This window comes from Physeter macrocephalus, chromosome 13 (assembly GCF_002837175.3).
Source record: "Physeter macrocephalus isolate SW-GA chromosome 13, ASM283717v5, whole genome shotgun sequence".
In the NCBI taxonomy this organism is placed as follows: Eukaryota; Metazoa; Chordata; class Mammalia; order Artiodactyla; family Physeteridae; genus Physeter; species Physeter macrocephalus.
In genome coordinates, this window is record NC_041226.1 from 66,094,970 (window position 1) to 66,121,528 (window position 26,559).

General features: G+C 36.7%; 1 protein-coding gene across 2 annotated transcripts; it reads left to right on the forward strand.

Moving 5' to 3' along the window:
• Positions 1 to 26,559, forward strand: GPR180 (G protein-coupled receptor 180). 2 transcript variants are annotated; one of them, XM_007101743.4, is made up of 9 exons: positions 1 to 220; positions 2,869 to 3,027; positions 9,515 to 9,715; positions 16,413 to 16,593; positions 16,736 to 16,785; positions 19,826 to 19,983; positions 22,933 to 23,124; positions 25,111 to 25,188; positions 26,247 to 26,559. In XM_007101743.4, exons 1-9 carry the CDS (start codon positions 76 to 78, stop codon positions 26,403 to 26,405), a joined length of 1,323 nt encoding a protein of 440 aa, XP_007101805.1. In that variant the 5' UTR covers positions 1 to 75; the 3' UTR covers positions 26,406 to 26,559. The 2 variants fall into 2 exon arrangements, with proteins under 2 accessions (XP_007101805.1, XP_007101806.1); XM_007101744.4 differs by having other exon boundaries at positions 6 to 220; positions 9,518 to 9,715.

Sequence of the window (26,559 nt, forward strand, 5' to 3'; positions counted from 1 at the left end):
TCTCGCGCTGTAGACGTGGGGCCGCGGCCACAGGCGGTTAGGGGCAGGGGTGTGGGTGCCGAGCAGCAGGCGGGGATGGGGGGGCTGCGGCTGCTGGCGGTGGCCCTCACTTGCTGCTGGTGGCCACCCGGCAGCCAGGGTAAGACGCTGCGAGGCAGCTTCAGCAGCGCCGCGGCCCGAGACGCTCAGGGCCAGAGCATCGGCCACTTCGAGTTCCACGGTAGGTGCGGGGGCGGGGAGAGGGATGAAGGCTCGTGGGCCCATCCCGCGGCCCCTCCCTCCCCGCCTCGCGTGGGGAGCCGGGAGCCGGCGGCGGCGAGGCTGGGGACTTCACCCAGCTCACCTGCGCTTCCCGCGTGGCCGGCAGCCGCCCCCATCGCAGCTTCCCGGAATCGTGGGGTGCGTTTATGGCCAGCCCCTGTGTTGCTGCTCCCCAGATTCTTGTTAGCACCTCCCCCGGTTAGTGGCTGTATTCTGCACCTAAAAGACCGTTTCCCCAGTCCTCCTCGTCCTAGCGAAAGTGCTGATGACTCTCCTGCTGCTAGGTTCGAGATCCTTCGCCCAAAGAAGCATCCTTTGCTCGGTCCGTTCTCAGCCTGATTGTATACACTGAGGCACCGTAATTCGTGAAGTCCCAGAACTTAGATTTCCTGGGTTTTGTTCTTTTTGTCTTAAGATCAGTTTGCTAAAACCTACTTGCGGCAGAGAGGTTTTGGAATCACCCACCCCTCCCCCCAAAGCACCTGATAAGCTAGTTGTCACAATTGCTGGGACAGTTTGATTACCTCCCTACGAAAGGAGTAGCTTTACTGTGGACCACGAGGCCTAGAATTAACTTGACAAATGCGTGCAAGTGTATCCTGGAGCTTCATTATTTGTATCCTCTGTGGCCCTTCTGAAATGAGATTGCATTCGAGTCTTCCCTTCTGGTCTCCCTCAAGAATCCATAATTCTTCAATGAATGAATCTGCATTCCTTCTAATTTTTGCTTTATTTGCACCCTCAAAATTTGAATGTTTTTCTTGGTATATACTACTTAATTTGACTACTACTATATCTCAAATAATTATTTGCTTTGATGAGGTTAGGATTCTTGATTCATAGAGTCTTTAGCATTAAAATATGCAAGATCAGAATACTGTCCTAGAGAGGATTCTTAGGAGAAGGTAATAAAAACAGGAAGCTAATTGGTTGGGAAAGAAATTTAAAGTATTGAATTACGGAATTGGTGTGAAGGGAAGGGAAACTTTATTATTTTTAATCTGAAGTTTTAAAAATAACTGAGAAAAGGAGATGCAATCCATTTAACAAAATCTATTGTGGAGTAGACCTTGGGTGAATGAAGAAGAAACTCGAGAGTGTTATTATTTTTTTAGGTAACATTTTCAGTTACTAATCAACTGGCTGTAACTATACTTTGACTATTGACAGTGATAGTAATGTCACTACAATAAATGGTACAGTCTGGACAGTACCAGACTATCTGGCATGTATGGAAGCTGTGACATGGCTTGTTACTCGTGACTCCCAGACAGGTTTAGACAACCCTGATATTTCATGGTGATTACCTGATAAACATAGAGGAGAAACATGTAGTATATCCAGATTTCTCAGGTAAGACTGAGGAATAGAGTGTTCCAAGTATATTAACATACACACTTTCTCTCTTTTGTGTGTGTGTATTTTACTATTACCAATTTTCAGTGAATTCGAATTCAGGAAAATAATAATACTAAGACCATACAGTACTGAAATATGAACTCTAATTCAGAATGTGATTTAAGATGTTAATAGGGCTTTAGAGTCACTTTTAAGGCTGTTGATAATTTATAACATAATTAGTTTATATCAGAGACTTAAACAGTTTTTGATACACACTATAACTTTAAATTTATTTAAAATGTTTAGTCAAAGTGATAATAGTAAAAACAACAGAAACAGGAGAATAAAAAGATCTTCAGATGAAAAAACAGTCCTGTTTCCCTTCTCCTCACCCAGAGTCCCTTTCCCTAGAGGCAACTACTTTTTGCTATTTCTCTCCTGGGCCTTAAATGTAGTTGCTGTGTGCAACAAGGCTCATTCTATAGTTGTCTTACAACACATATTGTTCTGAAAATTCCTTTGTAAAAGTCACAAATGTCAAATTTTGTATCAGGTCTACCACAAAACTCATTTATTTAACCTTTCTTGCTATAAGATGTTTTTGTTTTTTATATTAAAAGAATAATTAAATATTAGCAGCCATGTTATATTAAAAAACAAAAGAAACTTTGGCAGGAAATTTCTATGGATAGTTTATAGGCAAGTGTGAAAGATGTGGAGTGGGGCTTCCCTGGTGGCGCAGTGGTTGGGAGTCCGCCTGCCCATGCAGGGGACACGGGTTCGTGCCCCGGTCCGGGAAGATCCCACATGCCGCGGAGCCGCTGGGCCCGTGAACCATGGCCGCTGAGCCTGCGCGTCCGAAGCCTGTGCTCCGCAACGGGAGAGGCCACAACAGTGAGAGGCCCGCGTACCGCAAAAAAAAAAAAAAAAAAAAAAAAGATGTGGATTGGTTGTAAAATGAGGCAAAATTCTATCACAGTGAATGTCTACATACAGAAGTGGCTGTTTATTAAGTGAAAAACCATGAGTTATCAGCTGAAGTATAAGGAAACACCACACATTGTTTTGGATAATTAATGTGAATAATCTCTTGACTTGCATCTGAATGGGATGGTCATTCTAATGTGACCTACCTAGCTAAAATGAGATTTAAGAAAAACTGTGCTCTTTTAATTCCCATTTTGATAAATAGAGGTATTGAATTGTCCTACCGTCTCAGTTCCATACAAGACCAAACTAGTTGATGATTTTTGTTCTAATGTCCAGGTGACCATGCTCTTCTCTGTGTCAGAATCAATGACATAGCAGTAGCCATTGGAAAGGAAGCTAAACTCTACCTGTTCCAAGCCCAGGAATGGCTAAAGCTGCAGGAAAGCGGTCACGGTTATGGTTGTAGTGAAAAATTATCCAAAGCTCAGTTGACAAGTGAGTATATCCTTTTTTCTTTGATCATTATGTATATTTTTTTTCTTCCTTAATGTCAGGAGTATAGTATTTACATATCTAGATGTTTCATGGCACAGCACATATCACAGTCTGTTGAGTACATTTTAAGCTAAAGTTTAAGGAAACTAATTTTTCCTTGATCAAAAGATAGAATGCCTTTTTCCCCTCTTATTCAAAATATTTGAAAAAATATCCAGATAATTTATAAAGGTGTACTTTCCTACATTCAGACTTCTCACAGGTCATATAATTCATACCAATATGGCAGATATATTTTGACCAAGTGGCAGCATGGAGTAAATGATAACATTTGTTGAATGCTTATTAGCTGGTAGCACTGAGCTGAACACTAATCTTGCATTATCTCAGTTAATTGTATAATTTAGTCCAAGTGATGCTGTTTTGCAACATGTTATTGGGACTCAGGACCAAGTCATATGGTGACACAATGTGTCATTTTAAAATATACCAGCCGCACATCATTTGTAAACCTCTAGGTTTGCCTCTGGTGAGGATCTACTTTTATTATTCCAGTTGCCTGAATTCTTGAGCTCTTCCATTCTCATCAACACTGTCCCATGCATTAGGGTGTTTGCCACCCAGAGTGAGTGCAGATCTTTTTAATATAGAAATGAAGAGCATATGCCATGCTACCCATTTTACCCCTTGGAAGTTAACTGGTTGTTAATTAGGAATATGAGATCCATGAGAAAAAAATAGGAATTATCCCTCTCCCCTTTCCCCCCTGTATTTCCCCTACCATGTTCCGCATAATGATGAGTCTCTGACTCTTCTTTCAGTCTAGTCAGTAAAGCACTGCCATTTCTAAACATCCAGTCTTCTTAGTCTTAGCAGCTGTCTGGTTCCCTCATAACCTGAGTCGGGATAAGAGTACAAGTCCCCAGTCATTGCCACCCATTGTGGGGCTCTTTTGTCTAGGTTTGTGAGATGGCATTGACAGTATGCTGAAGAAGCCTGAATGACTGGATTCAGATATCAGAGAGACAGTTACATAAAGTTATTTACCTCAACCCTGAATTTTAGAACTTACCTGGGAAATTCATACAAATGCTCATTATCAATTCTCTTTTCCTTTCTACACCAATGTAATCATCTAGGTGTTCCACATATGTATAAAAAGTTCTAGCCTTCTGTTCCCAGTTCTCATAATGTCAACCACCTTGCCCATCCAAACCTGGTCCTCTTCCAGTGTTCCCTGTTTCAGGAACTGGCACCACCATCTGTCTAGGGGATAAGCTAGAAACCAAGGAGTCTTCCAACACCGTCCTCTTTGACCTCTCTGTCCCCTTCTTGTTTCGTAAGTTACATCTCAGTATCTCTTGAATTCATCTACTTTTCTTCATCTCTAACCCCACCATGTTATTCCAGGCTGCCGTAATCTCTCGCCTGTACTATTGCAGTAGCTCCTACCTGGCCACTGCAGCTATGCTGGTCCCCCTCTGGAGTCAGAGTGATTCTTCTGAATAGCAGGTTTGATCGTGTCACTTTCACATCCTCACCACGCCCTTCAGTACTTCAGTGGGTTCCTACTGCTCTAGGACAAACACGGCCCTCCTTAATCTGATCAGCAAAGCCATCCGAGTCTGGCTGTTGCTTACCGCCAACCCCAGCTTCATCTCACAGCATTGCCCCCTTCGGCCTCGTTTTATTTGTAGTGCAGGTGTTCTTTCAGTGCCACCCTGGGCCTTTGCACAGGCTTTTCCTCTGCTTTTTCTTCCTTCTCCTCTTTGGCTCCTCCATCCACTAAGTTAACACTTGAGTTTTTATAGCCTGTTGTTTTCCTCCACAGCATTTATTTTAGTTACAAGTTTACATTTTATTTATTTGTTATAAAATCAATCAGTGAGAGCAGCAGGGCTCTTTTGGTCTATTCATTCATTCATTCACAGCACTTCCAGTACTATGCTAGGCACTAGTGATAAATCAAGGGACCAAAATACTGACACTCTCACAGTCCTTAAGGCTGCTGAGGGTATAAATAAGATCACTGTGAATAAATGTGAAACTGCTATTGTGATAAGGACTATGAATGTTAGTTACATGGTACTATGAGTGAGAATTTATGATACACTAGTGCTCAGTTAAGCGTTGACTAAGTATTTGTAGGATGAATTGTCATGGAACTTAGTGCTTGAGGGGTTTTTGGTTAGTAGGTCGTTTGCTTTGTACTTCGCACCTCAAAGTCTTTTTCTTTCTCTATTAAAAACTTATCAGGGATGTCCCTGGTGGTCCAGTGGTAAAGAATCCACCTTCCAATGCAGGGGACGTGGGTCCAATCCCTGGTCGGGGAACTAAGATCCCACATGCCGCGGGGCAGCTAAGCCCGCGCGCCGCAACTACTGAGCCCAAGTGCCTCAACTAGAGGCTCGCCTGCCTCAACTACAGAGCCCACGTGTTCTTGAGGCTGCGCACCACAACTAGAGAGAGAAAACCCACAGGCCACAACTAGATGGAAGCCTGCACACAGCAACTAAAGATCCCACGTGCGTCAAGGAAGATCCCGAGTGCCGCAACTAAGACTTGGCGCGGCCAAATAAAATAAAGTGAAATTAAATGAAATAGTAACTTATCAGACAGTTTAAAGCTTTGAGCCACAGGAATCGATTTGTTTTCTTATATTACATGATCAGTATTATACCATATACTATATACACTTGCAAAAACATAATTTTTTTATCAGTCAAATACCTTCAGTCACAGAACTTACGTATATAGAGAGACTTGCTGCCTTTTGCAACCACACCTAAATTGAGAATCACTGCTGGTAACTTGTAACAAGATCTTGTTATCTTTGAGCTGCACTTTACCTATCTGTGTAACAAGGAGGTTGGACTAGCTTTCTCTAAGCTTCCTAAAAGCCCTAAAATGCTGTGATTCTAATTATGACTCTTTAGGTGGAGTTGTGTATGTAGAGAGCTATAATTTATAAAGCCTCTTGCTGTTGTTTCTTTTTCTGTTTTCCCTTCCTCTTCCCTACTCGTAAGTGCAAGGGTATTCTTTGGAACTGTTGGAACGGAAGATCTCAGGAAACTGGAATTTTTGAGGAATGAAGATTTTTTGTTAAATTTGGAGGTCTGAAATAAATTAAGTGCTAATGACATATATATCACCTTCTACATATGTAATCAGTTCTTTTTCCCTTAACAAAAGCCAAGTCTTAACAAAATCTGTATTCTCCAACTTTTATATATTATTTTCATATTTATAGTATATTGTCATTTAGAAGCTTTGATGCATTGAAACAAAAAGCATATCCTTAAATTCATGACAGTGTAGTAGTATCACGTATTTGAAAATAATTCCTTATAGAAATAATTCTCGTTTCCTGACCATTAATGAGACTTTTAAGAATTAATAGCCTTTCACCTCCTTGGTGATGAGCCCATTAACTATGCCTAACTCCTATGTAAAACCTTATTGCTGCTGTAAACTATGAAAAGATGAGTAGATTTGAAAAATCTCAGTGTTGAATGTTGCTTGTGATTGTACATTCTCCCAAATTAATGTTTGAGAAATTATTTTTCAGTCTTTTTGCTTTTTTCTCTTTCAGTAATGTCATAAAACATCAGATTTTTTTAAATGATAAAAACTATTTTGTAGGTTTTTAAAGCAAACAAAGAAGGTATTTAAATGCACAGAAAATGATGAGTTTATATGCAAAAAAATTTGCTGTCAGATTATAAGAATTAAATGTAACTTTGTATATAAAACATTTTCAGTATTATCTTTTTACATCATATGCATATATTTCCTCTTGTACATTTGGTATATTGTATAAATCGCTTAAAGGTGTTAGTATTTTATTATTCTGGGTAATTTTGTTAGCAGTATTCATTTCCTTTTACAATATTATTGGGTGATTAGCCTTTCAACACCATTCTCTGCAGTTCAAGTTTTGTTAATATGTGAGGTACTCATTACATCAGCACACAATAAGCGTGCTGTGCTGTAGTCTTTTGTTTCAAAAACAATGAACATGCAGTTTTGTCAAGAGGCTTATTTCCTAGGCATACTGAAAAAGGCAGCAAGACAAAAACTAAGGCCAGTATCACTTTATGAAGCACACTTTTGTTTTTATTTGATGTAGATCTACATAATTAAAATGAAACATCAAAAAGTGTATTGGTGAAAATACAATAGTTAAATTTTTATATTGTTTTATCTAAGAGAAAAAGTGCAAGTGATAAAACCTCAAGACAGCAAAGCCTTTATATAATGAAGTCCAGATTACATAATTTCGAGCTGCACATTTCAAAAGCCTTATTTCTGAGCTGCTATTGATCATATATTGAATTCTTATTAAAGGTCATCCATTTAACAGAAACTAGAGAAACTAGAGTCTTTGCTACTTTTTTCTAGAAGCTGTGCAGTAAGAAAAACAGTATAAATGTCAGCTAAATTAAGATATCCAAAAAAACAATGCTGTGGTATTCTTAACAAAATCGTCTTGTCTAATTTAACTACTATTAATGAAATTCCCAAATGTAAAGTTTAAGTCCTCAAAATTTGAATTCTGACAAGATAAATCTGCATGTCATTTATAAAGACAACGTATAAATAATATTTCTCCAACTTTTTATTAGGAAAATTTTCGATTATACATACAAGTTGAAAGCATAGTACAACCAACATCTGTATATCCTTGGCTTAGATTTAATAATTTTATCAATAATATTTTGTTACATTTGCTTTATGTTTGTATGTGTGTGATTTTTGTTTTTAACTGAAATGAAAATAAGCTGTGGGTGCCTTGAGCAGTTCACCGTATTTCAGCATACATCGTATAAGAGTAAGGAACATTCTTCTCCATAACCATTACCATTACCATAATAATACCATTACTGCATCTAAGAAAATGAATATTTTCAGAATAACCTCTAAAATCTCTTCCATATACAAATTTCCACAGTTATCTCAAGAAATGTATTTTATTTATTAAAAAGTTTCGTTTTTTCAGTTGAGGAAAAGATCAAGACTAACTGGCATGCAGTGGGGGCAGTCTAGACTTGGGAATTGTACCCAACATAATCATATATTTTAAGAATACTCTACTTTATAGAGAATCAGACTCTTCACACAGGATTTTCATATACTGTCTCATTTGCTCCTCACAAGAACTCTGAGTCAGATAGGGCAAGTATCTTAAGTTTACTACTGAAGAAAGAAATTTAGAGAGGTTAAGTAATGAATATGATTAGTAAGACTTGCTTCTCTAACTCTTCCATTGTCTTTATTATGCATAGTGTTTGAGACGCCACTTTCCTACAACATTCATGGTAGTAGTGAGTTTCTCTTAGGTCAGAAGCATAGTTTTAGATCGAGAAGGGATCTTAGACATCATTTAGTGTTTCTCTAAGGGGGTGCTACTGGCATTTGGGGCAGAACAGGTTTTTGTCATGTAAGCTTGGATTGTATGAGGTTTAGCACAGCCCCGCTTCAAGTATCTTGAAGTTGAGAACAATTGCTGTGACAACAGAACTGTCCCTACACATTTTCAAATGCCCTTCAGAGGAATAGCATTACCCTGGATTAAGAACCACTTATTGGTATAATCACCATATTTTAAATAAAGGAAAAGGACAATTAACCTTTATTCAGCAACTACTGTATGACAGATAACCATGTTAAGTGACTCATATAACTTAGTCCTTGCATCAGCTCTTTGCTGTGTTATCTTCATTTTACAGATGAAGAAAGTGAGTGTCAGTGCTTATGTAACTTGCCCAAAGTCATATAGAAGGTAAGTATTGGAGCCAGGATTCAAGCACAGGTCTGTGTGAGGCCAACGTTCATGAGTTCCCACCCCAGCCCAACGTACTATATAGATGTGACCCAGTATAACAACTCATATTCCTGTAACTTCTATTTTTCTACATTTAGTACCTTTTTAAAGAATAACCAATCAGGAAGAGATTTTGGAAAATCTTTTGAAGGTGTTTGTCAGTCATAGTTTTTAGATATAATAATTTCCAAAGTTGAATGCTCCATTTTAAATTTAACTCAAGTAATTTTCAGAAATGTTACCATGATGCTTACACAGCATTGTGCATATACTTAATACAGAACTGTACACTTAAAAATGGTTAAAATGGTAACTTTTGTATTGTGTACATTTTACCACCACAACAAAAAAATTTTTAGTGTTGCTAGCTCACTTGAAAACTTTGAAAATACTTAAAATTGAAATTCAGAGTTTCAGTGAAACTATTCTAGTCATTTGTGGTATTTCATAGAACTTTTATAGTGATTTCTTTGGTTGGTTAAAATACATTATTTTTACCTGCTTTATGACTTACAGAACTTATTCCAATACTACATCAGGGCTTGGACTACTGAGACAATAAGAACTAAACAGAAGAATTCTAATTTCAAATTGATTATGTGACTAAAACAATGAATACATTTGAGAATTTTGCTTTGAAAGTGCTATTTTTTCTCTTTAAAGTAGCCATGAATCAGACTGAACATAATCTGACAGTGTCTCAGATTCCATATCCACAAACGTGGCACGTGTTCTATGCAGACAAGTATACATGCAAAGAGGACAATGAGAATTCTCAGGTGGAAGATATCCCATTTGAAATGATGTTACTAAACCCGGATGCTGAAGGGAATCCATTTGATCATTTCAGTGCTGGAGAATCTGGTAAGAATATGTATTTAAATATATGTCCTAAATACAGAAAAAGATTTATGCACAAGTATCTTCATGTTGTGTTTTTAGAATACTGAAAATTAAAAACAACTTGTGTCCAACAGTAGACAAATGGTTAAATAAATCTTCTTCTAGAATTGTAACAGCTGTACTATTAAGTTTTAAAGCAGAACTGGAAATTTTGTATTGTATGGTTTCAAGTGTGTTAAAAAATGCAGAGAATAAACAGAAAGAAGTACAAGAATATTAATAGATTGTTTCCATATTTTGGATGGTAGAATTATGGATAGTTTTTAGTTTTTACATTCTAAATCTTTTTGTTTTTACGATAAGCTAGCTTTATTTTTATAAACAGAAAAATGTTAAGAAACTGAGCAGTCTAAACTAGTAACCCAATGATTAAGTGAGATAGAAACTCCACTACTTTGTATAGCTGTCCTTCACTAGGTTGATTGAACATATTTAGGGGTTGCCTTCATTGGAGATTGCAACCATTTTTGAAATGATCAAAATTGATAAAACTTTCCAAAATCAAATCTACTCCCATAAAGTATTTCATCAAAATTTTAGGTTGACACAATTTTATGTTCTGCCCTACTGAAGTGAATTCCTAGCCCAAACAGAAATGAATGACTTCTTGTGATTAATGGTGGACATGCTATAACGTATTATGGATTTGTAAATTAACATGTCAGAATGAAAACTAAAATCTCTAGGCCATCTGTCAAAGAAAAGGATTAGGGGTTTACCTCTTCATGAGTTCATTACCCACTTGGAAGAGTCAATCTGCTTAGAGAAAAATTCAATCCCATTGCATTACATTTGCCATCAAGGTGGGTGGGTGGAGGTAGGCCAGGAGTTGAGGCCACATTAGACTAAACCAGTTGTTAAGCTCAAAATGTAAATTGCCACAGCTAGAAAAGCAACTCAAGGAGCTTGTGTTATAAACAATAAGTCACAAGTAACTTAATGTATGAAGAAAGAAACTTTTTTTTAAATATCCTTTAGTTTGAGAAAATACTTACATAGTGACAGAATGGGGTCCTAAACATTTTATTTTATTTTATTTTATTTTTTTTGTGTGTGTGTGGTATGCGGGCCCCCCACCGCTGTGGCCTCTCCCGTTGCGAAGCTCCGGACGCACAAGCTCAGCGGCCATGGCCCACAGGCCCAGCCGCTCCGCGGCATGTGGGTTCCTCCCGGACCGGGGCACGAACCCGCGTCCCCCGCATCGGCAGGCGGACTCTCAACCACTGCGCCACCAGGGAAGCCCCCTAAACATTTTAAAATAATTCATTCTAAAGGTCTTTTCTGTGAAGGAAATGACATAATTGTTTTTGAATGCAAATGAATGTAAAGGTTAAATTTCACTTGATACTATTTTGGATCAATGTAAATCATTATTGAAAGTTAATTGTGTCCTACCATTTCTTTTATCTTAGTAAGAGATATTGACATTTATTTTACATAGTTTGGTAAGGCATTGATGAAACCCAGGTCTAGTGATAGCATTGGATGGGTGGTTGGATTAACTTGCTTTTAAGGTTTCTTTTAACTATAAGGCTTCATTATTTCATATGACCCTTATCTTTAGGACTGGTCAGGCTTCAGCAGGAAGTAATGCTCTTCTGTAGTCACTGTACATGCAAACCCTACTGCCTCTAGTGGGGTCCACATCTAGTAGCCCTTCCCCCTCCTGCCTTCAGGCAGGAGGGTAGAGGCTCAAGAGGTTGTTTTATTTATTGTACGGATCCATGAGACTCACTGGATCCTGATATACTTCTTCTTGCCTCCTTATCTAGGCTCTCATTTCTGGACTCTTTCCTCATTCCCAGTTTGATATCTGAACTTTGACCCTAGGCCATAAAGTAATGACATTTGTGCCCTGTGCCGTGCTTGGACTACTGAATGTCAGTCACCCTTACCCTGGCTCATCCTGAACCTTGCCCATATCTTCTAGTGTTTTTTTCAACACCCTGAATTATGGCTAGCTTTTTCTTTAGGGTTCCCACTAACCATTCTGACTCAGTTCTTAGTCCTGACTCCTTTTGACCTGTCTTCTCCTGCGACTGATTTTGATTTGATACTTATAGTATGTCTAAAATCTGTCTTTCTTATACTAGAATGGGGAGAGTTACTTTGGTCACGTCACCAAGAGTATTTAAATGAGGGAAAAAATTTCACTATAATAGGGATTTTCATTAAGCATGGGATTCTGTGCAAGGCTAATCTGTAGGGATTGATTATTAAAAAGTGCCATAAGTACTCAAAAGTATTCATTGCTAGATGGCTGGCATAATTTCCAAGGATCACATCATTTTATTATTTAAATGCTTAAAATATGATTAATTCTACATTGAAGTCTAAATCGGTGGTCCTCAACCTGTCACTGTGTATGCATATGGAGAGCTTTGGAAAAAATACAGATGTCCACCCCCAGAGACTGAGAGATAGACTTGGTTTTGGAGTGGAAGCCAGGCATTTGTAGTTGGTCAAAGCTCTGAAGTTGATTCTAATGTGCAGAACCACTTAGCTAAAAGTCCATATTCCACATTGTTTTGGTAATGTGTTGGTTTCAATGTAGAGCCTTAAGAGGGATTCTTCCTATTCTGTAGCCTCGGGTATAGAATTTGTTTCCAGGGAAGAATTCCCAGTTAGTTCATTTTAGAAACTTTTCTTCATTTGACTAATTTTCTGCCCTGAGTAGAGAAAATTGATTTGCTATGCTTTTTACTGAGAATTGACTGCTAAAACATGTATCTTAGAGGTTTGAATTAGAATAACCTGGTGCAAAAAGCTACAATTAATGTTATATGCTACTCTGGTTAAATCTTACAGTTTGTTTTCTTTCAAACCAACTATGTATTTTATATCTGCGAGACTTTAGTTAGTCCTGTATTTTACAGACTTAGGTTTTTTTGTTTGGGGGTTGTTTTTTTTTTAATGTAGACTAAGGCAAGTTTGATGCTACTTGACAAAATACTACATAGGGATATCATGCTTCAAGGTAGAATAAAATAAAACTACCTCTTAAAAAATTAGGATCCTTGTTAACTGTATTTGGATTGGTAGAGACCAAAAGAAGAAGTACTCAGAATCCCAAGAATTAAAGCATTATTGTCTAAAGTAGACTGGTTTTCGTTGGAATGGTATTACACCTGGAATGGTATTACACCTGCCATCTCACTGTTCTGAAGATCCCAGATATGTTTATTATTTTCTCTTGTTCCCTTTTCTCCTCCATTATCCTGAAAGATAATGGGTTGGATCTTACCTTTGACTCTGTAACTTAAAGTAACAGAAAACTCTAATGCAAGTGGTATAGACAATAAGGAAATTAATTCTCTTACGTAACAATAATTTCTGAGGCTTCTTCAGGCTAGTTTATTTAGCATTATCCTACCCTGTTATCCTCTGACTGTCAGCTTTGTCAGCTCCCTCATATTCAAAGTTAACTGCGGCAGTTTGGGCCATACATCTAGGCAATGGCAAAATTCAGTGTCTCTTTTTTAAGAGCAAGGAAACCTTTCCCAGAAGCTCCCTTATCTCATTTCATTGGCCAGAACTCGACACATGACCTTGTTGTCTAACATCATAAGAGAAATGTAAGTGAAGGTATCAGAAAGGTGATATGGGTAAACCAACATGTCGAAGTAAAGGGTTAGGTTTACCTCTTTGGGAAAGGGGAATCTTGGAATTTCTCTAATTGATTTAGACTAATCAGGATTTGTCTTGAGACCCTTGAGGGTGGGCTGGACGTTGGGGTTCCGAGGCAGCAAGCGTCACAGGTAGGCGAGAGTGTTCTGGGGTTGCCCCATGACCCATTGACTCTCTCCTTTTCTTACCCTCTTTCCTCCCATCTCCCGTCATTTAGCCGGAGCTGAATTTTTTTAAAGCTGTCCTGGAAGTTTTCTTCCTACTGAATTTTGCCAGTGCTTCTTCCAGTTAAGTTTGCCTTAAAATCTACTCATTCCCCTGTAACATAAGTGTTTGTCACCTATTGCATGCTCATTTAAGAGTGTTTTTCTTCTTTTGTGTAAAGGTAAGTTTTAATACCTAGTATCCACCTGTTTTACAAGGTGAACATAGATTACTTGCCTGTGAAGGTTGGTGGCAGAACAAAAGTAAAGTTGATTGAAGAGAAAAAAAGAAACAGACTTTTTTTCCTAGAGGTGGTTTATTTAAAAGAACACTTGAGTGCAGACCCAGAGTTTTATCTTTAAAGTATCAGGGTCAAGGTAGGAATAGTTTATGCAAAATGCAATGAGCAAAGTGTAGGACAAATGTCCTAGTTCAAGTTATTTAATATATTATCTCAATGAAATAATTTTTTGGTTACCGTGTTAGCTTTTTATGGAAGATACATTTAATCTTCAATAATCCTAAAACATTTTTTGCTAGTGTCATGTGTCTTATTTTCAAAAGTGCCTTCCTCCTGTATTATTCTGGTTCTCAATAAATAGTCTGGGATTTTCTTTTCATGGTGCATTTCTAACCTAATAGAGTCTGAAACCTTATCTTGTAATGAATATTTTGTAAAGTATTATAAATAAATAAAAATTTAAATAGAATGCCATATTTAATTCTTTATACTAAGAAGAAAAGGTAAAAACATTCAGAACACAGGATAGCATACTTCTACTGACACACAGTTATAATATGTTTAGCTTATTTTCTGCCTTGTTCCATTACTGTAACAACCCCAGGTTTATTGTCCCATTATTTCTAAAGCTAGAATACGTCTCTATATCAGGAATTTTAAAAGAAAATATGCCCATTCTGTTATTTGATATTCTCTTCCTGAAGTCTAAACATACTTTCTCACCTAGACTAGAGAAGTGGACAATCAGCATTTATGTACGTAGAGCAAGAGAGACACCCAGTGGCTGAAATACTTCTTTCTCTCTCTCTCTCTCTCTCTCTCTTTTTCTCCTAACAATGCCAAAAACATGATTGAGATTGAACTGTTTATTGAGTATTTTTCCTACTGTTTGTATCCTCTGGATTACTTTTCTAAAATTATTTTCCATACAATGTAAGTATTCCCTTCTCTGCCTGTTGTTTGGAGTTCATCCCACATGGGAAGCCGGAGCAGGTTCAGGGGTCACAGTTGGAATGGAAGTGAGTACAGTTTAGACTGTTCATCCACAGATTCAGTGGAGACAGCTATAGCCACTGTCACGATATCCAGTGTTATTTAGATAGAATATAAAAGCCCTAATATTAGGGACTAGGTTTAGGTGTAACCAAGTACATGTAAGCCATTAAACTCAAAGCTGGCCCCTGGTTTGTTATCAAATTTTCTGAAATTTCTGAAAAATGAAGACACAGTCAAAAGATTCCAGGTAACACAGAAAAGGGGGTGTTTATCTTGAGGATGTGTGAAGACTACTGAAAAGCTGCTGGTAGAAACTGGAGGCTGCTTAATGACTGGGACCATTTTTAATATAAAATCTGCCCATTCATACACTCTGTTCTTGTCTTTACCAGCCAGCTGCCTCTGCTCATTCAAAATTTCTGCTAACCCAGAGTTGTTATTTCGTCATGGCCTGGTTTGACTCCTTTGGCCTGCTCCATCATCCAGTCTTTTCAACTCCAGTTTCTATTGCCTCATCCTTTCTATGTTTTGTGCTTTGACGTCCCAAGAGAACATGACTGGCTTCGTATCTTTGAGAACCAGGTGATGCTGCTGGCCAGTGACTAGTCTTTGGATTGGTAGCCACTTGGTCAGGTGTTTTAGTTTCAGTCACCTGTGGAGTGGAGTCCCATGGTCTCCATAGGTTTTCCTCTTTGACAGAGCTGAATGCCATTTACTTCAGAAGGAGGCCTGGTCATGACAGGTATTTTGACGCTTTGTCCAAATGGGAATTTAAGGTTATGATACATTCCAGAGCTTGGTTCTTAGGCTTTAGCTGTATCAGAATCACTGAAGGACTTACCAGAATGCTGGGTCCCACTCCCAGAATCTCTGATTCAGTAGATATGGGATGAGTCCCGAGAATCTGCCTTTCTGACTGCTTCCCTAGTGATGATGCTGCTGGCACAGGGCTCACACTTTGAGAATCATTGTCGGGGTATATAAAACTCTTATTGACTGACTAAATCTATTTTTAAACGTCTTATAAAAGAAATCCACTTTGGGGGTAAAAAAGCATATCTAACTGAATGCTGAAATCATTGTTTTAATTTACTGTTTTGACCAAAACTATGATCTTGTGGTTAGTCTTTGGGCTTATTCCCTGACCAATATGATTTCTTATAGATTGACTTCAGTTTAGTCTGCGTTCTTATAGTTAAGACTGTATCCTAAAGTAGAAAATTATTTGTTTCAACAATCTTCTTTTTTTTTCCTCTTGCAAAAGTAAATGCTATGACTTCAATTAAAAAACAAGTTCTGGGGCTTCCCTGGTGGCGCAGTGGTTGAGAGTCCGCCTGCCGATGCGGGGGACGCGGGTTCGTGCCGCGGTCTGGGAGGATCTCACATGCCGCGGAGCGGCTGGGCCCGTGGGCCATGGCCGCTGGGCCTGCACGTCTGGGTCCTGTGCTCCGCAACGGGAGAGGCCACGGCGGTGAGAGGCCCGCGTACCACAAAAAAAAAAAAAAAAAACAAGTTCTGGAAATATACTGATGGGAAGATTTGAAAGCAACCCAACACTATAACTGGCTTGTTCCTTTCTTCTCTTCACAGGGTTACATGAGTTCTTTTTCCTCCTAGTCCTAGTGTACTTTGTGATTGCTTGCATTTATGCGCAATCATTGTGGCAGGCTATTAAGAAAGGAGGACCCATGCACGTGGTTTTAAAGGTTCTGACAACTGCATTGCTGTTACAAGCTGGTTCAGCTTTCGCTAATTACATTCATTTCTCCAGGTAACTCAAAACCATTAAAACTGTGTTCATCATTAATTTTAATTAATCCTAATTAGTCCACCAAAATTATGCTTGCTTTGATTATGAATGATTTTTTTCACATTTGTAATTGATGCTAATATTCTCCTCTTCAATTCTTCAGTTACTCCAAAGATGGAATAGGGGTACCTTTTATGGGAAGTTTGGCAGAATGTGAGTATCTTACTGAGCATTTTTTTAAAACATAAACTTGCTATCTGCTTCTTGTATGTTTTCCTTTTTTGTCAATTATTTTTTGTCATAATACAGTTTTTTTATCCAAGGTTGGTTAGATTCAGCTCAACTGGAAACAAGATTATACATTTAGTTTCCACATATCCTATTTAGTTTCTTCTTAGTAATAGGTAGTGTGTGTAGCTCTTCTTTGTCTTTAGAGCATATTTATATGCATTCTCTCTTTTTTTTTTTTTTCATGTGGACCATTTTTAAAGTCTTTATTGAATTTGTCACGATATTGCTTCTGTTTTATGTTTTGGTTTTTTGGCTGCAAAGCATGCGAGATCCTAGCTCCCCGACCAGGGATCAAACCCGCACCCCCTGCATTGGAAGGTCAAGTCTTAATCACTGGACCACCAGGGGATTCCCACATTCTCTCATTTTTTTCCTCAATTAAAACTCAGTGAAGTAGATATGCTTATCCCTATTTTGCAGATAAAGAATCTGGGCTCAGTGACAGGAAGTACATTCCCAAATGTCAGTCAGCTAGTGAATGGTAGAGCCAAGATTTAGACCCAAATTTTCTGACCACAAAGCTAAATTTTTTTCCCCTTTTTCATCCCTTTTTTGACTCTTTGTCTCTATTTCTAACCCAGAGCCATAGAGTATACCTATAATTGAGCTGACCTCTCAGCTTTGTTCTTTAATTTATAAGAGGAACTTTTGTGAAGTAGTTTTTCAATTAAGTATGATGGTGAAAAACTAAATGTTCCTATAATCATGACTTTTTAAAGGGAATTTTAGAGGGACATCAGGTCATATGCCATTCTCAATCCGGAAAAACAAGTTAAGATTTGCTCTAAAAAGGCAGATTCTGAATACGAAGACATTCTAGAATTTACTTTCCTTATATTTCCATATTTCTCTTCTAGTCTCCTCACTCTTCAATAGGGTATCTTATGGTAATCTCTATAATCATCTCAGGACCCACTTATCCTGATCTTGCTGCCTATTTTAAGATTCTAAAACTTCTAGAACCTTTCCTTTTCCTTGTGAAGAGGATGGATACTGTTTACCTCTTGGGCATGAACAAGAGTTGCTTCTCCTTTTTTGACATTACTAGAACCCTGGTTTCAACCCCTGTTTTCTCTTAGATGACTCAGGATGTTTAAGAGAATCCTAGAGTTTTTAAGCTGGACAGAGCATAGAAATAATTTAGCTTATGCATTTTAGATGAAGAAATTGTGGTCCAAAGAGGCAAAGCACACAGAGGCCCATCAGTAGCAAAGCTGTTACTAAAATCAAGGACTTTTGAAGTTTTGTGAGTGTCTACTGTATACAAAACAGTGTTTTAGGCTGTCTGGCATCTTCATGGTAAGTTAAAAGCAAAAGTCTTTTTAAAAAAACTGCAATAAATCAATGTTGATCATTTTTGGTAGTTCTGACAACAGGTTTGGTTAAAGAAGATTTTTAATCAAATTCCACAGAATGGGGTTTTTGTGTCATCTGTGTATTTTATCTACATTAGTTATTTTTGAAGAACAGATAAGCAGTGTCTACCTACCCTCACAGTTATGGTATTATATCAATATGTGCATTACTTAGTATGTAAAGAAATGAGCCAGAAAATCAACGTTCCCTCCTCCCCAGTATTTGTTTTTGCTAATTAGCAACTTATGTAGGGATATTCCTTTGGCTAACTTCTTTAAGTAACTGAATATGTATTTGTGAAATGTTTAATAAAAATAATTAGCATCACAGTCATTTAAAATCTATGGTGTAAGAAAACTGTGCTTGTTCTGAAAGGCCATGACACTTTATATCATTAAAGTGTAGTGACAGTTCAGTATTAGAATTCGCTATTACAAGTATATAAGCATAAATGTAAAGTATCCGGTTTTAATTTGGGTGGCAGAGCTGGAGAAAAATATGGCAAAATAAAGCTGAAAAGGTCTATTGTTAATAGGTTTTTGGCTTGTAACTTTGAATATAAGTTTGATACTACGGCTAGTTTTATCTGTTTCTCTAAGAAGATCTTTATATAAAAGAAATAAAAGTCATAGATATCAAAGTTATAAATGGCAATTTGAAGAAAGTTTTATTTTGTTGAATTGTGATCACAACGTTTATTCCAAAATCCACATCAAAATACACTCTGATGAAAAAGTAATAATTTTTTAAAAAATCAGTAAATAGAACTTCTAAAATGAATACACATGGCAGTTGAAGTATTATTGCTTGTTATTTTCTTGTAGCACCGAACTGGGTGCAGGAGGTTTCGTTGCGTCTTTTCTACCACAGCCAGCTTCCCCTGCAGTGTAAGTGATGGCCACCGGGTGGCACATCACACTAATGCATGGAGCGCTTCATTCGTCTTCAGGACTCTGACACTAGGGCCAACATAATTGGATGTTACAGCACCTCTGCGTTTTATTGTCATGCTATTTCTTATTAATAGGTTTAGAAAATACTCTTCATATTATAGGTCAGCCACCAAAAAAAATTAACAACCCAGAAGTAGTCTCCACATTGCAGAAGTTATATTTAAAATTTGTTTCTTTTCATAAGCAGTGAGTTATAGATTGTAATTAGAAAAACTAAGAAGAAAAAGAAACACAAAGAGATTTAAAGTTGGCCTTAATAAAGATATGATACGGACACACATATATTTTTAAAAATAGGAGTATTGCTATTGTTTTAACTATTTTCAGAAATGTTTACAAATTTAATGGCAAAATTTTAATTCTTTAGAATTATTATACATGAATATCTCTTACTGAATTTCATCAGTTTCTTTTTTAAAATGCCTGTCTTTTGTGCTTAATAAAATAATTATATTCTCAATGCAAAAAGGATAAAATTTGGGAATTCTATGGTGGTTCAGTGGTTAGGACTCCATGCTTTTACTGCGGAGGACACAGGTTCAATCCCTGGTCGGGGAACTAAGATCCCGCAGCTGCGCAGTGTGACCAGAAAAAAAGATAAAATTCTTTGTATTGTGAAAACTCAGTTGACTTTGGTTTTCATTTCCCATTAGTTTTTGACATCGCTTCCCAAATTCAAATGTTATACTTACTTCTGAGTCTATGCATGGGTTGGACAATAGTCAGAATGAAGAAGTCTCAGAGCAGACCTCTCCAGTGGGACTCTACTCCTGCGTCCACCGGCATTGCTGTGTTCATTGTCATAACACAGGTTAGTAGTGATACTAAATGTTTCTGCTCTGCAATATTGAGAAATGCAAATTTGAACATATCTCATGTCAAGAAACCTGTGACCCATGAGGAATTTGTGTCATTTTAAAGTATGAATTTAAAGAGTGATAGATCATATATGAAGTAAGTGAGAAAGAGAAAGGCAAGTATCATATGATATCAGTTATATGTGGACTCTAACATATGACACAAATGAATTTATCTACAAAACAGAAACAGACTCTCAGACATAGAAAACAAATTTCTGGTCACCAAAGGGGAAAGAGGGAGAGGGAGGGATAAATTAGGAGTTTGGGATTAGCAGATGCACACTACTATATATAAAATAGATAAACAGGGTCCTACTGTATGGCACTGGGAACTGTATTCAATATCCTGTAATAAACCATAATGGAAAAGAATCTGAAAAGGAATTTGTATATATATGTGTAACTGAATTACTTTGTTGTACATCAGACACTAACACAACATTGTAAATCACCTATACTTCAGTTTTTTAAAAATGGGGAAAAAAAGAGTGATAGGTAGATAACCTGTTAATTTTCTGAGTGCTGGTATATGTATATTGTAGAATTCCATTGTAATTTACCTGAATCTGAGCTTCCTATCAGATTCTTTCAGTGCAGTGTATTTAATATTCAGTTAGATTCTCGTTTCCTAATTAAGAGCCTTCTTTCATATTTTCTAACACTTAGTAAGTACTCAATATTAAATGAGTCAGTTAATGAATCTGAGATTCATTCATTGGCCAGAATCTACTTTATACATGAAAGAATTCAAGTGAATATCAGATTAAAGAAAAAACAAAATGTAGAATAAAAAAGAATAGGATCTTGTTTTTGAAAACAAATGCAAAAGCAGACTTGGTCTTTTAGAAGAGTCCTCTATGCCTTTTTTTTGTTTTTCTCTATAGTGACCTATAGACATTATTCTAGGATCTCCATATGCCTATGTACAAAGGATTTATAAAAATTAAGAAGAAAGATATAAACATAAAAATTTGTATTGAGTTTGTGACCATCATTAGCTATAGATGAAAATGAAATATACATCTGGGCTCTGTAAGGGACATCATAATCCAAGTTTTAATGCATTAAATAAATTGAAAAACTCACTAGTGAAGGGTAAGGCCCGTGCTCATCTACCTCTGGTACTTATTTTAGTACCTTAGATGCTGAGTGAAGGTTTATTGAACTTACATGATTGATTTAGAAAGAGACCATATCACAGATACTGATATTTAAAAAGGAGGTAATGCCAGGAGGGGAGGGCTAGTGAGAAAGAACTGAATTAGAGGTGATTAAAATAGGGGTAAGTTCTACCAACTTAATGTTTTTGATCCAGGATTTATGGAGAGTAGTGTTAATATCAAGTTAAATTCTCATTTGTCAATAACTGTTTTAAAAATTGAATTTTCATTATTTCATTGCAGTTTAAATTCATTATCATAAACAAATACAAATTGAGATTATAACACTACCCTAGAGTTTATGTGAGCATTTGTGAAGAATGGATTAGACACGGCCCTGACTCTCAGCAGCAACCAGACTAGGTGGACGAGACAGGCAACAAGAGATCACGTAAATGTGTACGGTGTATTCCACAGGTCAAGCATTAGCATACGTATGTGAAAATATGGGAGGATGAATATGTAGAAATGTGAATCATGGGAAATAGTTTTTTTTTTTTTTTTTTGCTTTATTGGGTTATAATTGAAAAATAGAAATTGTATAGATTTAAGGTATACAACTTGATGTTTTGATATATTTATACATTATGAAATGATCACCACAATCAAGCCAGTTAACATATCCATTACCTCACATAGCAGGAAATGGTAGTTCTATGATAGCACTTCTTTGTTGTAAAGAGTTAAGTTTAGAAACGCAAGTTAAGGAATCAGACGGGTATAATTTGGCGTAGAGGAATGAATTTCTGTAATAAAGGTCAAATTTTTGTTTCAAGAAGGAAATGTATGTGTGCAAGATGAGAAAAGAGTTCACCTAGCAAAACTGGTAGCTGGAGTAAAATTAGGGTGGAAGATTTGAAAATGAGGAAAGGAAGTGGTTGCTGGTAAACCCCATAAAGGCTAAAATTGGATTTAATAATGGAGTTTTGACCTAAATTCTTTGGAAGCCACTGAAGACCCAATTCTGAAGGCTGAGTTGGCAAATGAAGGAAGCACAGAGGGCTACTGACATGTGTGATGGTGAAAATTATCGTAATTTAAGTGACTGTTGTTTGGTAAAGGTGGAGGGAATGTGAGCACTGATTTCTACTGAATAGCAGTAAACAGAACAGCTTAATGAGGAACTTGCGAGCTTTACACTGGGATAGTAACGATATGGTAAAAAAGGTGAACAAACAAATAAGGATAAGTAACTGTGCCCTGGATGCTATGATGGATATTGGAAATCTACTCTCCTTTACCCAGGGAGGTTACCGTGGGAAAAGAATGAGGTCTGAAATCAACAATGCTGACTTGTTAGTTTCTGGATTACAAAAGATCCTGGGATATTTGAAAGTTTATCCTGAGATAATGGGCTTGAATGCAGAACGGTTTGATTCCTAATAAGGTGTTGAAGTAAGAAAGAGATAGATTTAGAAGAAAGTTTTATATTTATTCTCTTCATCTTTTCGACTTATTTTCATCATTAGAGATGTCTTACTTGAATCATGGTAACAGTAGCATTTTTTATCTCTTGTATGTGGTCTCATTTGATAACAATCCCTTTTCTCCAGCTGAGGGTATCGGTGAAGCAAAACTGCCTGTGCTTTATTAATCAACACCTTATATAGTCTGATAAATCTTAGAGCCTCTTAGGAATGTTTATATACTGGTTAAGGGGATATAGAAAAGAGTTGAAAAAAATACTTTATTGTAAGTAGACGTGACTTTTTTCTCTAAATATAATATTGTTTTTTGCAGAGTATTTTGCTACTTTGGGAACAGTTTGAAGATACCAGTCCTCACAGCCACCATTCAAACCACAACTTAGCAGGGATCCTTCTAATTGTTTTAAGAATTTGCCTAGCATTGTCATTAGGCTGTGGACTCTACCAGATCATCACAGTGGAAAGAAGTACCCTCAAAAGGGAGTTCTATATCACTTTTGCCAAAGTACGGGTTTGGTTAGAAAATGACTTCTTCACATTATCAACTTCATTTTGCTTTACTTGGGAAGTTAAGGAGCAACCATATGCTAATATTTAGTAAACTTTTATTACGTGCCAGGTACTTTATGTGCTTCAAATCATTTAATCTTCACAACTTAAGAGATATAGATGATATTATCCCCATTTTGCAGAACTCATGAAGCAGTAGTTTCCATGTAAACTTTGGCAGGTCAGTTTTGCCTGTATTATAATTTCTTTATCAATAGGGATTTTACATTTTTTCTGTAGTATCAGAATTTTTTAAATAAAAATATTAGGATACAGTTTGCATGTCTCAAAAAACAGTCATTAATGGACTATGAACTGTTACTCCCAGAATTATGCAATGTTTTATAAGAAACTATGAAGAGCTGTCCTTCAGCATAAGCGGAGGGAGCCAGGAGGCCGAGTTCATACTATGTTTCAGCCAATTCATGGCATCCATGTGAGGTCATGTTTACTTCATTCCCCCTTGCTGTGTCCTTCTTATGCTAGTGAAATCTAAAGGCAAAGGGATTTTTTTTCTGCACCCATTTAATAAAGGAAAAGATCAGGAGACAGGTTGAGTCAGTAACGTTACAGAAGCCTCCCTTCCTAGAAAGTTATACTTTTTTGGTCAGATTGAGAGAATCCGTAACCCATCATCTTGGCAACTCAAAGCAGCATTCTGATAAGCTGTTTGGTCAGCCCACCCTAGTTGACAGTCTCAGCAGAATGAGGCTGAGACGGAGGAGGGCCAAATTCCTTCTTTATTCCAGACGGAGGGCCAAATTCCTTCTTTATTCCAGATGTGGAGCATTTTAAAGCTGCTGCTGCAGCCCTAGGAACCCATGTCAGGCCTCTGAGTACCATACAGGCAAGGATATGCCATTTCACTTTGGAATTCTTCCCAGAGACAGTAGTGCTTATTGTTTCAAAAGTTAGTATATACTTCAGGTATTTAAAAACTAAATTTTTTCTTTTCTTCTATGTTTAAAACAGTACAAAAATTTTTTCTTAAACTTTAATTTTTATATGTTTTAATATAACTATTTGAATAGGTTCAAACATCCAAAAGTATTTAAAAAGCAGCAAACGTGTTTCTTACTTCTCTCCCATCTACGCAGTTATCACCTCCTCATATATTCACTGCTATTAATTCCTAATTTATTTTTTAGAGAATTTAAAATATATATTACGATATACACTAATATGTATAAAATGGATAACTAATAAGAACCTGCTGTATAAAAAAATAAATAAAATTCAAAAATTCAAAAAAATATATATATATACTACTTTATATTTCCCTTCAGTTTTATACAAATAGTAGCATACTGAACACATTTTTCTATATCTTGTTTTTTTTTCTTATAACCTCAATATACCAAGCATTTCAACAGCTACTAGTATTAACTTATTATTTTATTTCAAATTTAATTTTGGAAAAGGATATGTTGCCATGTTCTAGGAAAAATAGAACATATATATTTGAAAAGTATAGTGTTAAAAAGTTTCCCATTCCTACTCGCCTAATTCTGTGTCTTTTGTACTAAATCTCAAACAGGTAACTGCTGCTAATCAGTTTTTTGTGTATTCTTACAGAATTTCTTTGTGTATCTATATGCAAATATGAAAGTATATTCTTATTTGTTTTTTATAGAAATATTACACATTTGTACCTTGTTTTTCTCAATTATTGGTTTGTTACTTATATATCAAAACCTCAAAATATATGTATGAGGAAGATGTAAGATTTTAAATACTCCAAAAACACCCATTTGATTAGAAACAGAATATCATTGTCAGAACAATAGCAAATATATTTCTACATTTTATTGCAAGTTCTACTGTACAGGCCAATTGAGATCAATCAAGACCTCCTAAATATGCTAGTAATGTTATTTATCTGGTACTTTCTAAAAACAAAGACATAGCTGCGCTTATTTGACTTATTTTTCATTTGTTTCAGGGCTGTATCTTGTGGTTTTTGTGCCATCCAGGTCTTGCATGCATTTCTGTCATTTTTAATGACTACCAAAGAGATAAGGTAAATAATATACATGATCAAAATAGTTTTTTGTAGTCTTTTTTTTTTTTCTTTTTTTTTTTTTTGGTGGTACACAGGCCTCTCACTGTTGTGGCCTCTCCCATTGCGGAGCACAGGCTCCAGACGCGCCATGGCTCACGGGCCCAGCCGCTCTGCGGCATGTGGGATCTTCCCGGACCGGGGCACGAACCTGTGTCCCCTGCATCGGCAGGCAGACTCTCAACCACTGCGCCACCAGGGAAGCCCCAGCTTTTGTTATTCTTATTTTAGCTTATTTCATAATACTGTTTTATAAATTAAATTATAACATTTATAACACATCTTTGTAATTAAGAAAAAAATGATTAAAATTTTTTGCTACATAATATTAAAAATCAAGACAGCTTTCTAAAAGTCAGTCTAGTTGCTTTAACAGCCTGCAGACTGGAATGCCGTGCTCCAGTATGCCACATTTTGGTTGTATTGATACCTACCTTCTTAGGTGAATTACTCCATCATTTCGAAGTGGAGTTCTGCCAGGAGCCCTTTACAAGCAACGCAGTGTGTGGTTGAACACACAAATGTTTCTTGAGCCTGAGGTATTTACAAAGGGTAAATAAATAGGAAGGTAGTCTACAAAAATAGAGAAGTGACTTGAGCATTTCGGAAAGGGCTTTTAGAGCACCCTTCAGGGTTCAGGTAGGGGCATGCTTTATACCTATTACTAGATTAGCCAGGAGTCTGATTTTTCCTATTACTTTCTTTAGTGCATGCACCCTGAGAAGATGGTTTAGCAAATTATTCTTTTGTGTCTTATTTTGACATCTATAAACTAACTGTTAAAGGAATTTTACTTTTGAACAATTATAGTTGAACATTAGTCTCATTTTCCTATTGAAAATTTCTTTTACAAAGTGTACCCACAGTAAAGATGGGATGGATACAGTTTTTTATCTATATATATTTATATAAAGTATATATAAGTTTATATATGTATAAAGTATCTGTAGGTCCATGATAAATTGAATATAATTTCTGTTTTTGCATGCAGTAAAGCATTCTCTTTCTTTTCTTTTCAGGTCATTACAGTAGGCGTTATCCTTTCCCAGTCTGTTTCCATGGTGATTCTCTACAGACTCTTTCTATCCCACAGTCTATACTGGGAAGTTTCTTCACTTTCCTCAGTAACACTGCCACTGACCATATCATCTGGACACAAAAGTCGGCCTCACTTCTGATACTTGATTTTCTTTAGAGGAAAAGTAAATTTACTTACCAGAGTGCAATAAGGATCCAAATACAGTGACTTTTTTTTTCATACTTTTGGTATGAAAAATTGAACAGAGAAAGCAGAGCATGTTATTTATACAACTGCATTTAAGCAGTACCAAA

Coding starts and splice junctions, on each gene's coding strand:
- GPR180 (XM_007101743.4), top strand. CDS start 76: ATGGGGGGGCTGCGGCTGCTGGCGGTGGCCCTCACTTGCTGCTGGTGG. Junction 9,716..16,412: donor TTTCAGTGCTGGAGAATCTG/GTAAGAATATGT, acceptor TTCTCTTCACAG/GGTTACATGAGTTCTTTTTC. Junction 23,125..25,110: donor TCTATATCACTTTTGCCAAA/GTACGGGTTTGG, acceptor CATTTGTTTCAG/GGCTGTATCTTGTGGTTTTT.